At 38.0% G+C, this 17,262-nt stretch overlaps 1 protein-coding gene across 6 annotated transcripts in view; it reads right to left on the bottom strand.

Annotated features, from left to right (window-relative positions):
• Positions 1–240: 240 nt before the first annotated feature.
• Positions 241–17,262, bottom strand: part of FTO (FTO alpha-ketoglutarate dependent dioxygenase) — a 233,266-nt gene continuing 216,244 nt past the window's right edge. For 5 of the 6 annotated variants that reach the window (XM_082062363.1, XM_082062364.1, XM_082062365.1 and 2 more), the window contains one exon: positions 241–3,771. In XM_082062363.1, coding sequence (XP_081918489.1) covers positions 3,621–3,771 — 151 coding nt within the window. In that variant the 3' untranslated portion in view covers positions 241–3,620. The remainder of the gene's footprint in view (positions 3,772–17,262) is intronic. The other variant, XR_014185053.1, reaches the window with a different exon arrangement.

Raw genomic sequence — 17,262 nt, 5'->3', positions numbered from 1 at the left:
ACAGCATTAAGAAGTCCAGCATGATTTTAAAGTGCATCTTGCATCATTACCTGTGACGCTAAAGCTATATCAGGATGACAATAAGTCAATTTATTTGGGTATTTATCATGTTGCATGTTACCCATCCTGGACAGTTTCCAGTTGGTGATTACTAATGGCATTCTTATTTACACTTCCGATAATCAGAATCTGCTGTAAAACTCTGAGCGTAAGCATGATGCCTTTAAAATCTACTGTATTGGGATTAATATTTTTTATTTACATAACCTTTTAACAAGAAGAAAGAACCTACAGGATAAAATATTTTTACATATGAAGATATTAATAAAGCATTATAAAACCACTACTAATTACATGGCATAATGCAGCAGTTTTGTATTGAATTCTTAAAAACGGCCTTTACCTTTCATCCCCCAAATTACAGAAACAAAAGTTTTTAATTTTCTGCCAACGTTTTCTTTCTATTAGTGTAAAACCACCTCTGCATCAGATTTTTTTAAAGAAAGCCCTTGCCTCAAGCATTTCATTTGTATTGGTTCCATGTTTAGTCAGTAGCTTTTGTAAACTTGATGAATATTGTCTAAAGGCAAGTGCAGACAGGCAAACAGATCTGTATCTTCTGTAATCCATTTAGCCTGACACACACGTGCAAGTGAACTATTTTACCTTAATTCTTTCATGGCTGATGAAAACTAAATGTAAGCAAAGTCGTGAACTTCACCATTTAAAAAGAATCACTGAATCTAATGTTAGAAGCTAATTTGTGCTCTCACCTCTCCCCTGAAAAAAACTGACCTTGGTCCTCCTGCCTCCAGAGCATCCAGCCTTGGCACACAGTTGCTATGCACACAACATCCATTAGAGGCTGTTTCTCAGCTCATCCAAAATGGAAATGGGTTGTCTAATGCTGAAATATAAATGGATTGCTAAGGTATCATTGCAACATAAGCTAAAGTGTAACTACTTGAATAAAATAAAGAGAACTTCAACGTATTTGTCTGCTTCTAGTACATAATCCAAACACAGTAATAATTTACACTTGATCTCTCAGATTTTTAACAGATATTTCCCTTTAACCGTGTTCTCCTCTCAGGGTACCTTTTGGCATTGCTACATGCTTCAAGCAGTTCCATCAACCTTACTCATGTCTTTGCTATCAACTCCTGTGGGCTTTGGAGAGATGAAACCTTCTTATACTCCTGTTTTTCAACTGAACTCAATCAAGTTACACTGATTTAGATGATGTGAGACTGGAATGCAACACAGAGCATTAATCCTCTTTAACCACTTGATTATTGGTATTTTGCCAGTGAATCTTAGGTCTTATCCATTCCAAAAGCGCTCATTTCTCTATGTCATTGCCATCCGTGGCTGTGCTGACTGCACCGAGTCAAGTACTAGTTCAGCCAGTTCACTAACTTAAATCTTCAGCATTAAGAAGACCTAGAATCATGTATTTTTAAAAATTCTATTATTGCTGCCAGCAGTCTCCTAATACAACAGAAAAAACCCCACAACAACAGTTGGTATTTCTTCACTGCTGCTGGGAATAATTATTTGCCAATCATTTTTTAATAGTTATGCCTCCACTTCAGCTACAAACTACAACATTGATGTGCCTTCCCTATCTTTTATGGCTGTCAGATTCATTTCAATACTGTGATCCCCATGGTTTCTAGCAGTGCTTAATTATACACAAAATAACCATAAAGTAACGGCATAAACAAACAAACCCACCCCTCCAATGTTGTGTTAACAGTGTTATATCATTAGCTTGTTTGGATTCATCTTGCCCGTTTCCAGAGTAATATCTGTTTCTGTGAGAATTGCCTTTTCAAAAGCAGAATTCCCACATCTTCAGCTAGATTTTCTCTAAGTGATCTCCAAAGTAAACAGTATTCAGTGTGGCATTAATCCAAAAAACACATTATTTGCCCACCGGTAAAGGCAGATTTAGCTAGTGCAGGAAAGAAAAAGCTATGCCTGTAACATAGTATTTCAAAACAAGAAATCTGTGGCCCAAGAGACAACAGATAAATGCGTGGATCAAGGTTATAATATAATCAAACCTACTTTAAATAATAATTTACTCTTCAGAGAGTCCTCACGTTCTACAGGGTGGAAAACAGTATTAGCAGAAGTCCATAGCTACAATGACAATGCTCGATGCAGGTCTTTATACTTTTGCTGGCACACTTACATCAGAGGTGTTAAGAGGAACAATTTTGACTTGATATAATTGTCCTGGCAAAAGTTGGTAGGTGTGGACACAGTTTGACACCACTAAAACTGAATTTTTGCTGGCACAGCTTCTTTAGCTCCAGGGAGGTCTGGCATATGGTTTGCTGTCAAAAGTACAAGTTTTGGTGGTCCAAGCCTCATCTGCACACAGAGCGCTTTGCCAGTGCAGTGTCTGGTGTGCTCTGGGTAGGCCTGGCCTCAGCAGGGATTTTAAACACAAGATTAACACAGGAGGCGTTTTCATTTTTTGGTGGCAACGTCAAGCTCGGAGTCTTACTTTTTTCTTTTGTACTGGTAATACAGACTGAGTGCTGTTTCACCATAATATGATTGTCTTCCACTTTTTATGACAAAGGAAAAGGTATACACCAGCTCGAGTTAAAACAGCAACTTAACAGAATGAAAAACCACATCCCTCTCTCATTTAGGAGTGCCCTGTATCATCCAACACAGAATTGTTCTTTTTATAGTATATTATTACAAAACAGATCACAAATAGCTTCATTTCTCATAGTCCTGTGGTTTTGTTCTCATAAATCACTAGATAACACAGATGCTGCAATGCTCAGTATCACACAACTTAAATGTAATCCATCGGGGACCCTTACTTAGGTCTATCAGCTCTTTAAACAATGCACAGAGAAACCTGGCCTTAGAATAGGATTCACAACACACAGAAAAAATGAATGGAGGGGAGAGAAATTCTGACTTCCAGGGAGCCCACCAGGATTCCCATTGGAAATCTCTTTGGCACTACTCAATTGCTATGATGAAAAATGGCATGAAAGTTTTGGGGTCTTGTCAGGATGGTCCTAACTCTAACAAGGAGCTATTGCATAAAGGACTTTCTCCACCATCTCCTGTACCTGTTTCAGTGTATGAAGAATTCACCATGTTGTGTGCACAGCTCTATCCTGGAGATATCCAGCAGGCTCAGCCCCAGCTGGCCGCTCACTAGGATGCCCAGATCATGGATTCTGCTTTGTCAAAGTGTGAGCTACACCCTGTGTGGCTCCAGTCTGCCAAGACAGAGGCAGTTCTAAGCACTCACAGAAGCTGGAATTCAGACATCGAGGGAACTTGTGGAAACATGGATATCCATGGGCTGTAGGGTCAACGAGAACTAGAGTGGAAGAGGAAAGAACTGAGGCTGGTGTTCTGGACTTCAGGTCTAGCTACCACTTTCTGTAGATGGGGAGCCTGGTCTTTTTTATTATGAGGCAGTAACTAAGGTACTGTGTGAAGACCGGGTAAAATCTGCATTGTCACATAAAATAACATACGATCTAGGAAACATAAAGCTGAAAAGATTTATTTTAAACTAAAAGACATCTCTCCAAATGATGAACGTTAATAATTCTAGGCTGGAAGGTCACCTGCTATTCTACCCACTGAACAATATTCTGTAGATGAGCAATTACTTCTTCAAGATCATATGGCAGAGGCATGTTACAGTCCTCGTCTGTCCAGAAGGGGTGGCATTCTGGTTTCTGGTCTTCTGGCAAGCTCTCTGCCGCTTCTGACTGGCATCTGAAAAGAAGGGTAAGCAGATGAACCACTTCAAGTAAAACTGTATCAAGAAACTGAATACTCAGCGAGGATACATTTATGCATTAATTTAAAGAGAAAGATAATAATAAAAAAGAAATATCACATCTTCTGACCAAACGGATTGTTCATTTAGAGTAAAGTTGATTTCTGTTGTAGGCTTTGTATTTTCTATAGGGATTTCTCAAAAAGCCAATCACAGAGAAAACTCAGTTAGTGTACCTTTATATGGTGAATTATTTTTTCATTATCTTGGCTGTTATTTAAAGTATGTGATTAAACCATTATCAGATTTAAATGTTTGCCAGTTTCCAATGTATTACTAGATTATTGAGAAAGATTAAACTGAATTTACTGCATTAAGGTCAGGGGGGATAGATTAAACAATATTAAAGAAGCCGGACTAGCTTTGTAGATTCTGGAGATTTACAAGTGTATCAACCTGCTTAGCTCTGAAAAAGGCAATATAAAAAGAGAAAATTCTATAAAGATAAATGGAAATGGAGGTTAATAACAACTTCCAATGATGAATAGGTGGGCAAAACTTCAATAAAATTAAATTAAGAGGTTAGTGCATGTTAGTCCCCAGAGAAAATGTTTAAATTACAGTGGTTTTTATTAAATGGATTATTCATCAATGCTATTGAAATCTAATTATAATATTCAACTTAACTGCAGCCTGCAAAGGAAAGTTTTATAATTGGCAACCACCATGACTCTTAGGATTAGGCTGTAACATAACATATTGCATCAAAAAACTGTCACAGTTTAAGAAGGACTTCTCCCCCTTTCTTTTCCTCTCCCTTCAAACAATTTGCATGTTGCTGATTAATTAGTTGATGTTTGCAATGGGGCAAGACAAAGAAAAATGCTAAGCATTACTATAATTTTAGTATGTAGCACAGGCCTGTGTAGTTCTTCAATGACATAAAAAGCAAATTGTAGAAATACACTTATATCTCTTGCAAGATATTTTCTAAAATGCATGTCCTATAAAGCACATAACTGTAACAGTTTTAAAGTTGTTTTCAACATATATGTATGTCTCATCTCGGTAGAATGAACTCTGACCACTCAGACACACACAGCTTCCTTGTGTACACCGTTGGCCTTCTGGAAGAGACTGTTGCCAAATGAAAGATGTCTTCTCCTCTTGGGAATTATTAATGGCAGTGTAATCCCCATGAGAAAACATACTTCAGCTTTACACCCATGTTGGTGTGTGGTTAATTGCCGCGGCAGCATCCTGGGCACTCAATCCATCGTACATTACACCACAAGGACAGTATTAACACATAACATTCCAATATATCTTCAGCTCTCCACATCAGCGCCTGATAATAGCATCTGTTAACATGCACTAAGTACTATTATGTAGCACATCACTTCATAAATAATAAGATTAGCCGACCTCAGGGCCCTGGGAAGAGTAATGTGTTTAAATGTTCTCATTATTTATTTAAAACAAGAATTAAAGGAACAGAAGCGACTTGTGACAATCCTCTTAGCATAAATATTAAACTGTTTGCATTGATAAGCTGCACTGTACAGAATAACAGAGGATTTGTTTTGCCGGCTGCTTTATAATAGTTGTTAGAGCAAATGCAGTTTAGTGTGTGAGTTCTGAGGAGTACTTAACTGATTGTGCCATCATGTTCTGAAGACATTTTCCAAATTATATAAAGGAACAGGAGAAAATTAATATGCAGAGGAAGCTGAAACTAATTACAGCATAACTCTATAAGGCTTTTAAAATCTTGCTTTATTTTCTGTCTTGGCACAAAATAATACGCTCAATTTGCTGGGTAGGATAAGATATTCCAGTTTAAGCATTTCAATCTAAAAATGGATAAATTAACCATGTAGAGATTATTGCAGATGACAAATCAAGAAGCTCAGCTGGTAAATACTGCAGGCATATTACGTGGTCTGCAAAACTTCTAATAATAAACATTCTCTCTCTCACACATCTGCTATTAACAATAGAAATTTCACTGAGAGGGAAAACATACCAACTTTTAGCTTCTTCACCATTCCAGGGTACTTTCTCTTTTTCCCTTGCTCTCTCACATAACCTGATTGAGCAGCTTTTCCCTTGCATTTGGGCTTTGGGCATCTATGCCACTAGAAGTGTCAGCAGTCACAGCAATGCTGTGACTGAACAGCCCATGAGCAAATATTCCAGTTGCTACTTTCCCTTCTGTATGTTTCTTTCCAGCAGAGCCATCTCTGACAGGTCGCCCCACCACCAACATGTGCCTCAACCTCCCAGCAACCCTTCACTCGGAGGTTTCAGCCACATCATATTCCACAGGAGGGACAGGAGGAATGGAAGTGTGCAAGTCTGGTGACAGAAAGGCATCAGTATGTAGTAAAATAGTCAAAAGGGGGAAAGCAGTGCCTTAGCATTCCAAGTTCTACAATCCCAGGGCTCCTTTGTCTTTCCATCCAGGATTTCCATGGCTTTGTTTTATCCCACCAGCAAGAACAGCAATGAACATTACATTTTTACATTTTGTGACCAAAATTACAATCCCTGTGCCAGATCCGCTGACATCAAAGTCAACTCAAGTTGCTCGTATTTAAAGAGAAGAGTCTGGGTTATAAGCAGATGTGGCTGCACCAGCGGTGCATTAAGCATTTCACCTGAATGGCATCACAAGGTCGAACGCAGTCATCCCAATATGTGCTTTCTGAAAACAGTCCTTTCCAGGTGAGTACATCACTACTGATTTTAATACATTTCTGTGGGAGAAATTGTTCCTGCAATGGTCTTAAATTTGTACCAGAGTAACGCATCAGAAGATCCTGCAAAAGGGCAGCAACACTTTAAACTGAAGCGGAAGAATCATAGGCGCTTAAATAATTGCACAAAATTATTTCAAATTCTTTTTGTATCTTTTGTATCTGGGAAAAGATAATTAACATAAGTTAGCCAGGATAATTCAGACTAAACCGAAATTCTGTCTCTTCATGGATACAAAAGAATTAATGAGGCTCCATGTGGGAAAAATTGCAAACACTGAAGTAGGGTGTAGTGGAAAAGTACTAAGATTTATAAGTTAAAATATTATATATCAATTAATATCAACAGTTATTTGAGCAAATGAAGTTAAATCTCTAAAAGACAGTAGATCTAATATGTGTATACTGTATGTACAAAATGTGTTAAGAGTGGAAATAACAGATGCTCTGAGAGACAGAACAGACGTCAAATCAAGAGGCATCTTTCATACCTTATTTGCAGCATCAGAGCAGAAAAAACGCCATGATGTATTTCAGAGCTATTTAGCTGTAACACCTTGATGATACATGTTCACCAGCATATCAAAGAAAGGATCATTTGTCTAAAGATGTGCAGAATGCACAAAACTCCATGGTCCCTACCTTCTTGCTAAAACAATCAAGATCTGTGCCAGTTTCAATTAGAAAAGCCCATTTTTAAGAAATAATAAGTTACTGTTGTGGTGCATACTCTCACTACCTCTCCCCTGTAAACTTTACAGATTTTTTTAATCTCTTTTTTGTCCATTTTTGCCAAACAGACTTTGCTCATTAATATTTACCAATAGTTGAATATTAACATAAGTTAAATTAAATCATGACAAACATTTGTATAAGTGTTTGTAGGACAACGTATGACTCCTTCCCTTGGAAGGTGGCTCATTGCCCCATGGGCAGGTGCACATTCCCTGGGACAGACAGTTGCCTGGCCCTGGTCCCCTGGGCTACACTGACATTTTGATGAGCAGGGTATCAGCTACATTAGAGGACACTGATCACGATGCTAAAATTAACCAAGCTAGCTAAAGTGTGTGTTAATTATGAGTATGCAAGCAGTCAATAAAAGGTTAATGCAAAAGTCAAAGGATAAATTTATTTCAGTATTGCATCACTCTACTGACTAAATGACTAACATTATGCTTTGTTTTTAATCGATATATTTTACAGTAATGCGTGAGCCATTGATTTGAAAAACAGTCTTCTTTCTAACAGTTAAGTTTTGCAACTAGTAAGTATCAAGTATCAATATACTTAAAACACTTGTTTTTCAGAGCAGATACTTTTTTGTTCTGTTGTCAGGAAGAGGAACGCATATAAGCCAGGAGGCAGCCTCGGGTCCTGCTGATGAATGTGATTAATGCAAATAAGAATTATTACCTAGGAACCTAAATAAGGTACTGCGAATTAGGGTCTATTGCGCTGTTTGTCTGCTCCACAGAAGTGTAGGCAAATCAGATCAATAGGGGTCAATTTGTGGCTCAGACTGCACAGGCATGTTAAGAGAGAGGAGATTATATGAACAGTCCCGTTTCCTAGATGGTATTAATTTAGCTGCTGGTGCCTGGCAGTTCACAGACCATGGAAGATCACGTAGAAATTCATAAGGAACGTGGGTTTGGCCCAGAAAGGGAGCACAGGATATTTGCTCTGAGTGTGCAGAAGTTCGCACTCGCCCCCACACACTCACGCCAGCATTCCTGCAATGATTATGTTTCGTATGGGAGCTACTCCCTCCCTCCATTCCTGCAAGAATAAAAGGTGTTACTGAGCTGTTATTCAGAACTTCAGACTCTCTTTTATAACAATGGCCCAGTGAAAGCAGCGTCTGGATCACCCTAAGACAAAAGCGTCCACCAAACCCACACTGACACTGGTTAAAATGCTACAACACCGCTAACACGGGTGCTGTTCCGAGTAACAGCTGCAGCTTCCTTCAACAGCCCCTTCCATTCTTAAGATTAAAAACGACTTTGCAAATTTGGGTCTGATCAAATATTATGAGTTCTTACTGTTCCAACACAGAGCTCTGCTGTGTGAACACAAACCCTAATAGCACAGGGACCTGGTACACTGAGCTGCGCTTGCAGGTTTGCATTTTTTCATCTTTGTCCTTCAAACCCTTCCTCTGCCCAGAAATCATTACGCAAGCTATGTGTAGTTACTCTAATCTTGGTGTTACGATTAGCCCATATCTTTTCAAGCTGATAGTCTCAGTTGCCAGAGTATATATAAGAAAATACAGTGTGTTCTCAGCGATCTGAATTGTTACGGAAAGCATGGAGAAAATATGAGATTACATACATGAGAACAATTACTCAAATAAGTTAACCTTGATTTTTCTTTTTTCTAAATAGTGTATATCTCATCGACAGGAACGACAAATTTACTTCCGCTGCTGAACACAACACAATTAAAACCTGATACTGCTTAACTCAAAGTTGAAACTTCTATGGATTTCAACAAGGCAAAGATTTAAATCCAAATGCTTTTCCAAACACCATTCACTGTAGACATGAGCTAGTAAGCATAATAATAAAAACTATCCAAAAGAAACTATGGAAGGAATGAAATAGGCTGAATATAGTTTCTCCAAGTGCAATTTAGCAAGAAATACTCTATTTAAATTTTTTATCTATTTGCAATGGTGGTTAAATTACTGGCATTGCAAGTGAGCTGATATAATGTAGAGTAACAAGATGTGATATTCTGTAACTTCAGAGTTGCCACAGAAAGAAAAAATATCTGTTTTATCAAACTGAATTGCTCAGTAAAGCACAGAAAACCTCTAAAGTAAAAACTCAGATTGATGCTGTAAATATACATTCTTCTCCTTTGGACATGGATAGGATATTGGAATAAAGTCCCTAAAAAAGACTGAAAAAGTCACTCTCATTATTTGAAGAACTGAATTTATCTTCAAGAAAAATTAAAAGGTAGAAAGGATAAATGTAATTCATGATAAAATGGAATGGGAGTGAGAAATTTGTAAAGCAGCTGCTTTCCAGCTGGGTGCCCATTAAAACATTAGCAACTTCAGAAATGTGCCTACTTTTAAGCTGCCTTCTACTCCAGGTGACTGATTGGTCACAGTAGCTGGGAGCAAAACGTGCAACATTTTGGGTCACTGCTGCCCTCACCCCATCTGGAGCCGCTCTATCAGAGGGAAACCATCCCTATGATCTCCCGGGAGAACCTTTTCTGCAGACCTAATCCAAGACACGACATTTACACAGGGAGCTGGACTGGTTTATAGTAAAAAAACCATTGAAATCTTGACTTCTGGCTTGGCTTATTTTAGAGGAAATAATATACGCAAAATCCGTATTCCAGCTGGAAGCTCATCAGAACTTAAGGGTGTTTGGGAAATGAGGGTTGGTTAATGCCCCATCATAACACAGGGTTAAGGTGGACTCTTTTCTGATGTCTTTGTTTCAACTCTGTAAAACATAAGCCAATAATTTACAAATCCTTGACTGGCTATTATGATTAACTTTGATAATTTGTACCATAAAAAGTTTACTGAAAAAAACAAAGGACACAGAAAACATAAATATATTGAAATATAACAATATGAAATATGTTATCTTCTTAAAGCTGTAAAATCTTGGTCTTTATCACCAGCAAAATACTACTTTTTCATGCCAAAACTGTAATTTCGAAGATTTTCTTATTTTTTTTTTAATTAAGCAATCAGAAAGTTGTCAGCCTTGTCAGAGGTAATTTCTTTCGGTTGTTCCATGCTTGTCCTTACTGTGACTCTGCACGACTAAAACCTTCCCAGGATTACTCTGCCTTTTAAGAACAAAACGAATTACATCAATATTTGACATTGCAAACCAGATTTCAGAAGTACCGGTCCCAGACCAGCAGTGGAATGAAGTGGCCAGATGGAAAGAGAGCAGTGCTTCGTTCTTTTGAACATCTAATCCCCAGCGTATTCCCAAGGAGTCTGTCCCATTTACATTAAGTCACTGCTGATGTTCTTTCATGTGCTGTAACTAGACTGTGCCGAGCCATAAGTAATGGCTGAGAACAGGACATTTGTAGAAGGGACAAAATGAGTTTGTTTCCAGATAAGAAACTTGAAAAGAGAATGCCAGATTTAGGAAGGGAGGGAGACAATATCAGTTAAAATTTAATAAAAAAAAACACCCCATAGATCAGCTGGACAAATGCATACATGCAATGGCATGTTAGAAGACCTTTCCTGGCTGCTTCTTTCAAAAGTTGATAAACGCCTTGTGCCACTAATGAATTTTGCCCTTAATACAGAACCAAGGTTTGTAGTCACTGACCCAAGAGCTTTACGCCTCCTAAGTCAGCTGTTCCATTGGAAATGAGGATGCTGCTAAAACATCCTGAGGCATCGCTGGTGACACAGTAGGGCAGCCTGACAACAGCCAGCGTTATATCTGTGTGTGCTTCTACAAAGCGAATCTAGAGCAGAATCCATCTTCTAACACTGGCCTGCAGAGAGCATTTTGCTCTTCCACAGAGAGGTGGGACACCAATGAACCTGACACTAAAAAGATTTAAGAGACAGCTGCGTGAACCTGAAAATGCTGGTGTTTCTATTATTACTTACATTGTAAAACAAGTAAATATGAGAAAAACTTAAATTGTTACTACCCTTCAGGTGTTGAAATAACAGCAACCAAAGCACGGGTGGTGTCCAACTGCAAAGAGTTCTGAAGTGGTGCAGCAACGTGTTTCACAAGTATGTGTAGAAATACATGAAAAATCAAAAAAAATATTTTTCAAGAATACTTTGCTTTGCCTTAACTGTAGATAAATTCAAGTAAATTTTCAACTTTTTTTGGCTACAATACTAATTAAAATATGTAAAAACATTCTTCCGTCTTTCTAAACTTTTTAGCTGACAATCTATGGGAAAAGATGAAGATTTTTTGCACTGTATCTTCAGCTACAGAGCCCCCAAATCTCAGAAATCTTCTAGCTCTGGGTAGAAAGAATGGAAGAAAAGAGGACACAAGAATCTCGTTTCTCCAATATATTCGTCTCCACTGTGAGTGAAATAATAAAGAGATATCTACCCAAAAGATGCTTCTAATGAGATCAAGGACCTTCCTCACCATGTCCACCAACACCACCCCACCGAAGGGGAACACCTGGCAGATGGCAGCAATGACAATGACTGCTGGCATCGGGTGCGTGATGTCAACTTGACATCCCCATATGGAGCTTTTCCTCTTGTTTGTGGCCTCTGTCCAACAGAGCTAGAAACTGTCCATGAGAAATTTAGTGCCCATCCTAACCCCACAAGAGAATGGGGCAGCCTCCATTTCATGTTTGATTTTTTAATTAAGAAACATCACTACTCTCTATAAAGTGTAGGGGGTAGGGAAATCCCCCAGAGAAACATTGAATAAATAACATGGCATTTGCTGAAAGATGAAGTTTAATCCAGTTTAACCTATAGGTTTACAAATCGTTCCCTTTCAGCCATGTTTCTCAGATGCTTTTGTTTCCTATTTTTAGAATAATATGTATATGAGCACTGGATCCTGACTGCATGAGAAGCACATCTATATCTATTTATATACATACCCCTTCATACCAATACTTGCAAAAAATCCCATCGGTCCAAAAGAGAGAGCATTTAGGAGGAAATTTTCAGCACCACAGACGTGGATTTAGTTATATACTTTTCATGATCAGCAATGGGATGAGAGTTACTCCCTCTGTGCTGAGAACATTTGGCTTTGACTTCAAACAATGTAAAAATATATCAACCTCAATGTAATTTATATTCTCTCAAAAGGAACCTAAAATGCTCTAAGCCTTTGCTGAGGCATCTGATGTTCCAGTCCCCTCTGTTGCACTGCATGATTGGCTGTTTTATTTCACTTGCGATCCTTGCTTTCCTATGATTTTTTCAGACAAAGACACAAAATGTCTGCTATACACTGAGTATAAACACAGCTGACTTGTTTTCCCCAAAGTATTGATTTTATGCACTTTTAAAATAACTATTTTCATTCTGTTTGCATAATCAGCTGGGGCATTGTTCCTCTACATTTGCAGAAACACAGATGGAATTGCTGATTTGGAGCCTTTGGAGAGATTTTACAGTATTCTCCAGAATCTAGGCTTCTATTAAAATAAGGTTTCAAGCACTTCTGGTTGTGAAGATAGCCTGGACAATGTAAATTGATGCATGGTTATCTTGCTGAGTCCACAACCAGACAGACAGACGCAACAGCACCGAGGGACCTGTGAACTTCCCCCACTTATTTTATTGGGTGTTTACTTGGGGCCAGATGCTCCTCTCTGTTGCACAGAACGGTGTTAAGTGACTGAGAAAAGGAGAGGAAAAGGAAATGGAAATAAAAACCAACAAAGAAGAGAAAAGGAAATCTCCATAGCCTGCTTCCCAGGGGGCTACAGATGCCCTCCCCTGCCAGTATTAGACTGCTGGAAGATTTGGGGCTGAGCCGCGCATGCGGCACATTGTTTGAAAGACACTGCATTTTCCAAAAGAAAGCTACCCGAAAAGTTAATGATGCTTCCAGCATTCTTTACTGTTCCACTTCATCTTTTTTACTCCTTTTACGCGTATGCCAAGGAAAAATGTAAACGTAGGGTGGTTTTAGATGACACTGCAGGAGGATGGCCCTTCCACTTAATGCCCCCTCATTTAGAGTAAGCAATCCCATTTTCCAAAGAACTACAGGGTTTGCAGGCTCTGCCTTTCTGCAAGAAAGCTAAAACATTTTCCTTGAGTGTGCATTTTTCCGTAAGACAACTTTTCACATTAATAAAAAGCAACTGCTGTATGACAAATCCCTATTTGTTATATGTGGAAAGTAAAATCAAAAGAAACATGACTGAATGCAACTAACTGAAACAATCCCACTGGATCCTTACATCAGACTGAGCAGAAATGGGCTGAATCTTTTCAGCATCAAAGCTTTGGACCCTGTCAGTGAATTTGCATGTCTCATCAGCCAAAAGGAAACTATGAAAGACTGACAGCAAGCATCATACAACAAAGCCAAACAACCACAAGACTAACTCTTTTTCGCAGACTGAAATTAAGATCTTGCTTATCACTATAACTTGTGATATAAATACATACGTGTACATATATACATCTCCCTCTGTATACATAGATACATATATACGCACACACTTATATAAGAGGAGCTTACACCAACATTTTCTATCAAGAGATAGGGTCTTGAACTCCTATGTGTCTTAGGGCACAAAAAAAGGTTTATTGTGCTGCAGAACTACATTGTCTTCCCTGTGTTGTGCACCTTGGCTGTAGCCTGCAACCAGAATGTTTATAACATATATTGGAACTAACACTATAAGAGCAATGCAATCCTATGGAATAAAACACAGTTTCCTTTAGGTCAACATGAGGTCAAACAGAAGCAGGAGGGAATAAATAATAGGAAAATGAGAAAACAGATACAAGAGAGGCAGAGAAGCTCAAAAAGAGGAAAAAGTAGTTTAGGAAAATAAAAAAAAGAGCCTCATGTAACTAATCACATTTCAATCGCTGCAGAATTTCTCCATGGCTGCTGTTCTGTTCAGTGATATTTTATCAATAAATTGCTATAAAAATATACCACCACAAAAATTCCAGTGCTGGCAGAGAAACAGACTTGATGTCCCAGGAAACGCTACAGCACAACCAGGCACAAATAAAAATAATATGGCAACAATACGCTCAACATACTTCTTCTGCACTTCTGTAAGTGGAGTTAATCTTTCTGATTACCAAACAAGACCTCAGAATTTTTTCTGTTTACCCTTTGTGTTTCAAATAACTGAAAATATTATAAAGAGACATTAAACATCCTTTTCTACTTTAACTTGTAAATAATTACTGTCACCCAAATACAAAGCCAATAAATGCATTTCTTCACTTATTTTCAACTGTATTATGGGTAGAAATTATTTGTGAAAGTTCAGCATCGCTCTACCTCAAAATTTTGCAATTAATATAATTCTACAATATTTTTAATACCAACTAAAATTCCAGTACAGACTGAATGATGATTTATAGTTATTAGACAGGAATACATTTTCCTTTATGGAATAGGACTGCATTCGATCAATTTAAACACATGATAAACTACCTGCATCTGATCCTGCCCTATTTTCACCTACATTATTTCCATCAGTGCTTTAAAAGAGTGCAGGATCCTGATCTATAACATTCTATCAGTGGACTTGAATTCTCTCAGCACCATGAAGACTTATTCAGCCAAGTGAGTACCAAAGTGCCACTAGCAGGTAAAACCTAAAGTGTCTATTGCAACAAATGCATAAAGCTCTTCATATTATTTTCCATGGTGTAAAGAATCTTTTTGACTGCAATATCAATGTCTGTAAACCACAGACTAAGACTTTAGACCTTCCGGTGGTGCCAACTCCCTTGTTTTATATGCTATGATATATAGTCCTGGCTTTGAGCTATCTCTCACTACCGATGCTTTTGATGCTTTGTTCTCTTTTTACTTTAGGATGGAATAAAACAAATAATGCTGAGTTCTTTTCTTACTCTTGAATTCTTCTGATGTCTATCTTCAGAACTCTCCTAACATCCAATTTATGTCATTCTTTTTCTTTCTTATGCTGTGAATTTGAAACGAAAGAAGGTAACATAATATCATAAGATCTACGGACGATTGAAATGGCCTTCAGAGTAAACTTCAGAGTTATTCGTAAAACTATCTTGCCTCAACAGAAAGTAAAAAAAAATGCTTTTCAATAGATAATGCAACTACTCTTGAAATTCTTCTTAGATGAAGCTATTGCCATAGGGAACACTCTAATGATAATAAAATACATGATGCTGATGCCTTAAGGGCAGTTCAGATGGGTTATTTTGCTGGTATTTGCAAGGCACAACTCAAATTCGTTCTTGAACATTTATATGATTTCTCTTGACTAATTCTTTATAATAAGGTGGCTACAAAACCTGAAATTTGTGAGAATGAGAGAAGCTGGCATTGGTTGTGCTGACTGACCCACGATGCTACTCTGACCTTAATCTGTCATATAATTCCTCTTAAAACATCACATCAGAATTCCAAAGACCTCTTACATTAGTTAATTAAGGACCTGATTCAGTCTTCTATCAGGTATGAGCAACATGCATAGTCACATATTTAAGTCTCATTTAGCTCAGAGGAACTTTCAAATATATTTCAAGTTTAGCACCGGCTTAAAATCTTCACTGCGCAGGGCTCCTCGAGATGATCTCTACATCGCTCCTCAATGCAGAGCCATATACACAATTAACTGCAGCTTTTCTTGAGAATTTGATGTAGCCATCCCTACCCCACCCTTATCCTCACATTTAGTCTCTAGTCCTGGTACTGTGCTGACCCTTCCCTCTAATTTATTACACAATGGGCATGAATCTTCCATAAGTGCAGATTCAAGATACATATAACGAAAAGTATCCATTTCATTACTCTTATAAGACACCTACTGTTTCATCTTCCTTCATTCTGTGTCTGCTAAAGAACAGTTATTTAAACTTTATGAAAAGTGGATGGTCTTGCCCTTCCATATGTTTTATTTTGTCTAGGAATGTTATATTTCAGAGTTCATTTTTCCTAGTTTATTGCTTGTCAGCTGATCTATGTTAGTTGTTCCTTTGAATTAACTGCTGATGAAACTTCTTCTTTCCTGTGTTACAAGAAACACTACTTCCCTGAGCATGCAACAGACCCAATATCACTCCTACTTAGTTTGATTTTTCAAATAATATTGTGATTATATTAATCTAAGATACAAAGTATGTGTTCAGCTTTTTCTTTGCTGAAATGATATTACTCCAAACTGTCTTAATGCCAAGGAATGAATGGGTCAGCGATGTTCTGTTAACAGACAGCAATTTGATCTCCCTTTTTCTGAGCCTTAATGTCTTTACCACGCTCAGTTCACCTGATGTTGGCTTCCCAGTGTAGCCAGAGTGAAACACTGGTGAAATCATGCTGGAACTGCAGGTTCTTTTCAAGTCCTTCAGGACTGCTCCATGTACTTCTTCCTTCTTCATTTTTTTTTTTTTTTTTTAATTTCCTCATAGCCAGATATTAAAAAAATACTGTTCACTTACATTTGTTTCCAAATTTAAATTAGGAACCAATCTTTTAGAGATATTTGTGACCTCTCTAATCGGAAAGTTGAGAATACTTTCAGAGAACACCTTTTCATTATGAAAACTCTGGGCTTAAAAAACTTTCATTTGCCAGTGTCTTTTGTATTTTTGACTCAGAAACAATGAAGGATGATACTCTCTGCATCTCTACATTTTAGGAATCAAATAATCTGCTACCAGCAGCCGTCAGCTAGGGCTGTACCAGGAAGCTTCTACCAGTGTTCAGACCCATTCTCTTCCAGAACACACCCACAAAAGAACAGTATCGATCTTCACATACAGTCAGTGCTCTTTGAGGGGCAAATGTCTGGCACTACGCTGTGTTATAAACTTAGCCCGAAAAGCTCTTGTGGCCCAATAATGTTGATTTGAATTCTGGAAATTATAAAGACTGTTTCAGTGCTACTGTCACAACAAAGGAAATGGAGAGATCCAGGTATCTGCAGGCCCTGCGCCACACCATTAGACAATACGTACATGATTCATCTGACAGATAATACGAATATATAAAGCATGCTAATCAGCATGTTTTTTTCTGGAAAACA

The sequence above is a fragment of the Streptopelia decaocto genome (genome assembly GCF_964273445.1).
Source record: "Streptopelia decaocto genome assembly, chromosome: 11".
Taxonomy (NCBI): Eukaryota; Metazoa; Chordata; class Aves; order Columbiformes; family Columbidae; genus Streptopelia; species Streptopelia decaocto.
Note: the sequence above shows the minus strand (reverse complement) of the source record. Positions and strands in the feature narration are given on the sequence as shown.